We start from the raw sequence: 7,816 nt of genomic DNA on the forward strand, positions 1-7,816 counted from the left end.
AAAAAAAATGAAGAACACAACAACTGAAATGAAAAATACACTACAGGGAATCAGCAGCAGATTAGTTGATGCAGAAAAATGAGTCAGCAAGCTGGTAGAGAAGGCATTGGAAATCACACTAGCAGAGAGTAAAAAGAAAAAAAAGATTTAAAAAAAATAAGGATAGTTTAAGGGGCCTCTGGAACAACATCAAGCATACCAACATTTGCATCATAGCGGAGTTCCAGAGGGAGAAGACAGAAAAAAAGTGGTCTCTTTCACTTGTTGTGCAAAGCTTCCCCAACCTGATGAAGAAAACAGACATCCAAGTCCAGGAAGCACAAAGAATCCCTAACAAGATGATCCCAAAGTGGCCCACACCATGACACATCATAATTAAAATGCAAAAAGTTAAAAATAAAAAGAGAATCTTAAAATTGACAAGAAAAAGCAGCTAGTTACCTACAAGTGAACCCCCTTAAGACTACTGACTGATTTTTCAGCAGAAATTTTGCAAGCCAAAAGAGAATGAAATGATATATTCAAAGTGATGAAAGGAGAAATCTACAATCAATAATATTCTACGCAGCAAGATTATCATTCAGAATAAAGGCGTTTCCCAGATAAGCAAAAGCTCAAGTTCATCATCACTAAACCAGCTTTATAAAAAATGTTAAAGGGACTTCTTTAAGTGGAAAAGAAAAAACAAAAACAAAAAAGAAAATATAGGAAAGAAAATATATCACTGATAAAGACAAACATTTAGTAAATAAATGTAGTGGGTCAACCAATTATAAAGCTTGTATGAACGTTAAAAGACAAAAGTAGTAACACATGTATTCAACACTAGTGAATTAAGGGGTAAACACACACACACACAAGGTATAAAATATGATGTCGAAAACATAAACGTGGTAGGGGTAAAAATGTAATGGTTTTATAATGGATTCAAACTTAAGGGACTATCAGTTTAAAATAGACTGCTATAAACATAGCTTGTTATATATGAATCTTATAGTAACCACAAACCAAAAATAACCTATAATAGATACATTAAAAACTAAAGAAAAAGGAACCCAAACAAATCATCACACAAAGTAGACTTTAAAACAAAAGCTTTAACAAGAGACAAAGGAGGGCATTACATAATGATAAAGGATCAATCCAACAAAATCAATAACAGTTGTAACATCTAGGCACCCAACATAGAAGCACCTAAATAGATAAAGCAAATATTAACAGGCATAAAGGCAGAGATCAACAGTATTACAATAGTAGGGGACTTTAACATCCCACCTGAATAAATGGATAGATCATCTAGACCAGGGGTCGGCAAACTGCGGCTCACGAGCCACATGCAGTTCTTTGGGTATGTTCCGTCTCAAAAGTTTGCCGACCCCTGGAGGAGCCAATACTGCACCTCACAACAATTTAAAAATTATTCGAGAGCCATAAATATATTTTTACATAACCACCATTGTGTGAATAATATCCTTTAAAAATTTTATAAATGAAACTGATAGTTTTATTTTCATTTTCAATTTTACTTCAGAGCCACAGTCACGAGCCGCAGTTTGCTGACCCCTGGAAGCTCTTCCATCTCAAAAGTTTGCTGACCCTGATCAAAAAAAATTTTTAAGTCATAAGTTCAGATACATAAAAATCCTATTTTGGCTTACCTGGATTTTTAGCTATTGTCCCTTGGAGAGCTCTGTGGGAATAGGTAGAATACCCCACTAACTTTGCCAGAAGATCTCTGCTGCTGAGCAATTCTTCTAAACATCTCAATTGACCAGCATTGGGATAAAGAAAAACTTTATAAGCAGCTTCTCGCACCTATATTTAAAAAATAAATACCATGACTTGAAATCTTATGCAATAATAATATAGACTAACTGTACCTACTTTATTCTTCAGGTGATCATTGCTATAAAAAATAGTAGTTTGTACAAGATGAATAAAGTTTTTAGATTCACAAACTAGTAGGAGATACAACAACATACTTGACTGGAGATCTCTGTTATGGGGCATGGCCAGACGAAACTGTATCCAGTATGCACCTTTAACCAGGTGAAGTGAAGACTACAGACATTAAAAATCTGAGCAGTCTAGAATGTCAATCACTGCTGTTACTTACCATACTTTAAAAATGGATTCTTTGTAAAACATGAATAATTAAACAATCTTCATCATTCAAAGCATTTATGGAATTAATCCCAAAGTTAAATTTTTAGGACTTAGTAACACCAGTAACACCAAAGTATTTTTAATGGTATGATTATATTATTATATCACTGAGTTTTAGGTTAAAACAGTAGCAGCACACAGCTGGGACTTGAACTCTAAAGAGAATGGAGGATACATACCAAGTCATCAGGTGCGTCTGCGTGTAGACCATCAATTATTACATGATCTCCAGCGAGTACAAAGTTGTGGTGAATGTGTTCTGGTAAGAGATGCTTCTCAATCTTGGTGGGAAAGTTGGCTCCCATAAGAAATATACTGCTCAAATCCAAGATTTTAACATTCAGATCCACTGCTCTTTTACGCTACGTGGGGGCGGGGTGGGGGGGGAGTAAAAGTTATTTAAAGGTATTTAAAGCAATATTTCACAACTAATTTAACAGATAATCTATAAAGATGGCAAGTCCATATTAATATCTGAATTATAATCTAGTAAGATATTAAATACATTAAATGAAATGAATTGTTTATGTCCCAAATGTACAGCATAAGTAATTTATTAATTCTATTTTTGATAGACATTTAATATCCAGACCAAAAGATTATCCTTATGGTTGTACGCTGTTTCTACACTTTAAGACTTTTATGTCTAGGTTATATAACTAACCTTTGAAAGTAACATTAGGAACCATAAAGTCTTCGTCTGTCTCCCAAAAGACCTCTTAATTAAGTGAGTCAGAGAATAGTGAATCTAGTTGAATCTAGTCAATACAATGCTTAAAAGTATTTTTAGACTAAAAAATTAAGTATTTGAAGGGCAGGTGAGAAAATATCAGATTAAAATATTAGACTGAAAGCGTAAAGGGAAAGGAATGAATACAATTCTTCACAAGAGTGTGGAGAACATCCAGAAGGAGGAACGCACTATAAAAGTTCCGATTTTGCTTATACTTGAGTATTTAAAAAACGGCAACAGTGGAGTGGTGGGAAGAACTAGACTGGAGCCTGTAAGGGCAGGCCCACATCTTCTCGCTCTGTGCCTGGCCCTCAGATAGCCACTGCTGATGATGTGGATGGTGTTGGCACACCTATGAGGGTTTTATCTTGCAGTCACAACTCTAGGACACACAATGTCCTGAGAAAATGTATATAATCAAAGAGGCACCACCAATGTTTCAGATGAAACATAAACTATAGTCCAGGTCTACTGGAGGATGAGGGATGAATTTTCAGTTATTTGTTACTCGAAAACTAGACAGGCATCAGGACCTGGGCTCGTGATGGGCTTCAGCTGAAATCATACACGTCTTTCTAGGAAAGGAGTCAATAGCTATTGTATTAACAGATTTTAAACTATACTATAACCCTAAAAAATGATTAAGCGGCACTAATATTTTCAAAAAATAAATAAACATATAAGGTGCAGGTGTACACTTGATAAGATACTAAAAAATTAAGTATATATTAATAACCAAAAAATTTCAATATAGAAAATTCAAGCTTCATGGGAAAAATGTTTTCAGCTATTCCATCATCTTCGTAGTCCAGATTTCTTTGCTATTTTGTTTCTGGTATGGCTATTTAGCACCACCTAATGGTAACCAGTGGGATAACAAAAAAAGATGAAATAAACGGAGATTATTGCATAGTTTCAAAATTTTTCCCCAAAGCCTTTACTAAAAAAAGTCATAATATTAATTATTTCAAAGAATTTATCACCTGTTAAAACTCCTCAAAAAATAAAAACAAGGTTTATTTCCTGACTTTGTCAACAATCTGCTAGGCATTTCATCAACGTGAGATAATTAAGTGTACAGTACTCCGAACTCTAAGAAGTCTATAATATTGTTCTTTATTAGATGATTGCTAAAAAAAAAATACATCATTATTTTTTTTTNATCACCAAGTCTTATAAATTCAGCCTCCAAAGCATACCTTAAGTCTGAGCCACCATCACGACCACCCAGATCCTGACTCTGTGCCTCAATTATAGTTGTAACTTAATAAATGTCTTCGAAAAAACTTCCTATTTACATTTATATTATTGTTGTATAGCATTTTCTTTTATATGTATCATGTATATATGTCTTTTATATATATCAATGGAGTACAAGGCAAGTTTACAGCAAACCCAGGGAAAGATGCTTTTCTACTCACATAGCACATCTCTCTGAAAAGAAAGTTTATAAAACTATGTATTTCTGTATGACCTAGACTACATTTAACCTTGACTTCAGCAGAAATATTGATCTTTCATCCTCTCTTATACTAATACTAACCATTTGGATAGACTGAGCATAGAAACTAGTTGAGTTAAAATGAAAATAACTTGGGGCCAGCCGAATGGCTCAGTTGGTTAAGGGCTTGCTCAAGAGTGCGAGCTCTGATGAACAGGGTTGCCGGTTCAATTCCCACATGGGCCAGTGAGCTGCACCAGAGCTAAGCTGCCGCTGAGCTTTCAATGGGTGGCAGGATGGCTCAGCTAGTGAGAGCACATACTCCTAACAACAAGGCTGCCTGTTTGAGATGGTGGGCTACGCCCGCCCAAAACTAAAGACTGAACTTGGCACCTTGAGCTGAGCTGCCGCCCAGGTGGCTCAGGGGATAGAGCATGTTCTCTTAACAACAAGGCTGCTGGTTCCACTCCGGCATGGGATGGTGGCTACACCCATCTGCAACAAAAACTGAACTCAGCGCCTTGAGCTAAGCTGCCGCCCAGATATCTCAGTGGATAGAGCCTGCCTTCTTAACAACAAGGCTGCTGGTTCGACTCCCTTATGGGATGGTGGCTACGCTCACCCACAACTAATTGAACACAGCACCTTAAGCTGAGCGGTGCAACTGGACTGGAAGCTGAGCTTGCTGTGCCCTTCACAACTAAGACTGGAGGACAACAACTTGGCTATTCCCCTTCCCCAACACTGTTCCCTTCCTCCAATTCCCCAATAAAATCTTTAAAAAATAAAAAAGAAAGTAACTTAAATTGGCATCAATGAAAATTTAAGTAGGATTTACTCTCAGCATGCACATCAAATAAAATTCCTTGGATAGACAGAATATATTCCAAATTATCAGCCCTATTTAAAAACTGTTCTATGTGAAGATGTAGAAAATTCTCAATAAATGGGTCTCTGAGTATATTTAGAACACTAATTTATAGCAATTTAAAGTCAGAAGTTCAGGCTTCTGGTCCAAGATGGCGGCACAGGAAGACCCTGAACTCACCTCCTCCCAGAAACACATCAAATTTACACCTATACACAGAGCAATTCCCCCTGAAGAACTAAGGACTGACTGAACAGCTTCTGCACAACAAACAAGAGAGACTACATAGAGATGGGGAGGAGACATAGAGACAGGGTACCCCACCCTCCAAGCACCAACAACCTCCAATAGGAAGGGATCACTGGAAGTCCAAAACACTGGTTACAGGATACTCACCAGCCCTGGGTACAGCAGAAAAACTGGTTTAAAAGCCATCTAGACTATATGAGAAGGAAATCCATGTACTAATCCTACAGTCTCTGACAAACAGGAGGGTAACTGTAGGAACTCTCTTGCTGTCAGAGGAACCGGACAGCGCCATTTATGGCCCTCCCTCTCCCCGTTGGCTGCATGGGCAAGAGCATGATCCAGACATACTAATCAGCCCATCAAGACCATCACGGTAAACACCAGGCCCCGAGTCCACACCAGCTCTGAGGCTTGCACCCTGGAGTTCCCTCGGCTTTGCGCCCACTCCAACTACTGCTCTAGCCTATGCAGCTTACCCTGGGACTTCCTGCAGACCACACCCACTTCAGCTACAGCTCTAGGCCACAACGTGGCTTGCTCCCAAGGCTACCCTTGGCCTGAGCCCATTCTAACTACAACTCCCAATGGCCTCTCACTGTGGCTTGTCTCCCAACTCCCCACAATTTGCCACCACCCTAGCTATAGCTCTGGGCCCAGGTGTGGCTTGCTCCTGGGACACCCCGTGCCTGAGCCCACTCCATCTACAGCTCTAATCAGCTTGCCAAAGGGGGCCTCTGGGTGGGACCTGGCCCCCCAACTCCCTGCAGCCTATGCCTTACTCCAGCTCCAGCTGGCCTACCAAAGAAACCAGACACAGTCTACAGAGGGGAAGTTCCTACACAGGCCACTCCTTCAAGATGGGAAGAGGTTGCTGTTTCACCAAAGTCATAGAAATAAACACAGAGAGACAGCAAAAATGAGGAAACAAAGAAATATGTTCCAAATGAAAGAGCAGGACAGAACCCCAGAAAAAGAAATAAGTGAAACACAGGTAAGCAATCTACCAGAAAAGAGTCCAAAACACTGGTTACAGGATGCTCAATGAGCTCAGGAAAAGAAAGATGAACTCAGTGGGATCTTCAAAAACGAGATAAAAAATATTAAAAAGAACCAAAAAAAAATGAAGAACACAACAACTGAAATGAAAAATACACTACAGGGAATCAGCAGCAGATTAGTTGATGCAGAAAAATGAGTCAGCAAGCTGGTAGAGAAGGCATTGGAAATCACACTAGCAGAGAGTAAAAAGAAAAAAAAGATTTAAAAAAAATAAGGATAGTTTAAGGGGCCTCTGGAACAACATCAAGCATACCAACATTTGCATCATAGCGGAGTTCCAGAGGGAGAAGACAGAAAAAAAGTGGTCTCTTTCACTTGTTGTGCAAAGCTTCCCCAACCTGATGAAGAAAACAGACATCCAAGTCCAGGAAGCACAAAGAATCCCTAACAAGATGATCCCAAAGTGGCCCACACCATGACACATCATAATTAAAATGCAAAAAGTTAAAAATAAAAAGAGAATCTTAAAATTGACAAGAAAAAGCAGCTAGTTACCTACAAGTGAACCCCCTTAAGACTACTGACTGATTTTTCAGCAGAAATTTTGCAAGCCAAAAGAGAATGAAATGATATATTCAAAGTGATGAAAGGAGAAATCTACAATCAATAATATTCTACGCAGCAAGATTATCATTCAGAATAAAGGCGTTTCCCAGATAAGCAAAAGCTCAAGTTCATCATCACTAAACCAGCTTTATAAAAAATGTTAAAGGGACTTCTTTAAGTGGAAAAGAAAAAACAAAAACAAAAAAGAAAATATAGGAAAGAAAATATATCACTGATAAAGACAAACATTTAGTAAATAAATGTAGTGGGTCAACCAATTATAAAGCTTGTATGAACGTTAAAAGACAAAAGTAGTAACACATGTATTCAACACTAGTGAATTAAGGGGTAAACACACACACACACAAGGTATAAAATATGATGTCGAAAACATAAACGTGGTAGGGGTAAAAATGTAATGGTTTTATAATGGATTCAAACTTAAGGGACTATCAGTTTAAAATAGACTGCTATAAACATAGCTTGTTATATATGAATCTTATAGTAACCACAAACCAAAAATAACCTATAATAGATACATTAAAAACTAAAGAAAAAGGAACCCAAACAAATCATCACACAAAGTAGACTTTAAAACAAAAGCTTTAACAAGAGACAAAGGAGGGCATTACATAATGATAAAGGATCAATCCAACAAAATCAATAACAGTTGTAACATCTAGGCACCCAACATAGAAGCACCTAAATAGATAAAGCAAATATTAACAGGCATAAAGGCAGAGATCAACAGTAT

At 37.7% G+C, this 7,816-nt stretch overlaps 1 protein-coding gene across 1 annotated transcript in view; it reads right to left on the reverse strand.

The window, feature by feature from the left end:
- MIPEP (mitochondrial intermediate peptidase) overlaps window positions 1–7,816 on the reverse strand; it is a 207,202-nt gene that overhangs the window by 176,682 nt on the left and 22,704 nt on the right. The window contains 2 exon segments of the mRNA XM_019651433.1: window positions 1,659–1,815; window positions 2,346–2,528. Of these exon segments, the coding sequence (XP_019506978.1) occupies window positions 1,659–1,815; window positions 2,346–2,528 (340 nt within the window).

Source organism: Hipposideros armiger, unplaced genomic scaffold, assembly GCF_001890085.2.
Source record: "Hipposideros armiger isolate ML-2016 unplaced genomic scaffold, ASM189008v1 scaffold_160, whole genome shotgun sequence".
Taxonomy (NCBI): Eukaryota; Metazoa; Chordata; class Mammalia; order Chiroptera; family Hipposideridae; genus Hipposideros; species Hipposideros armiger.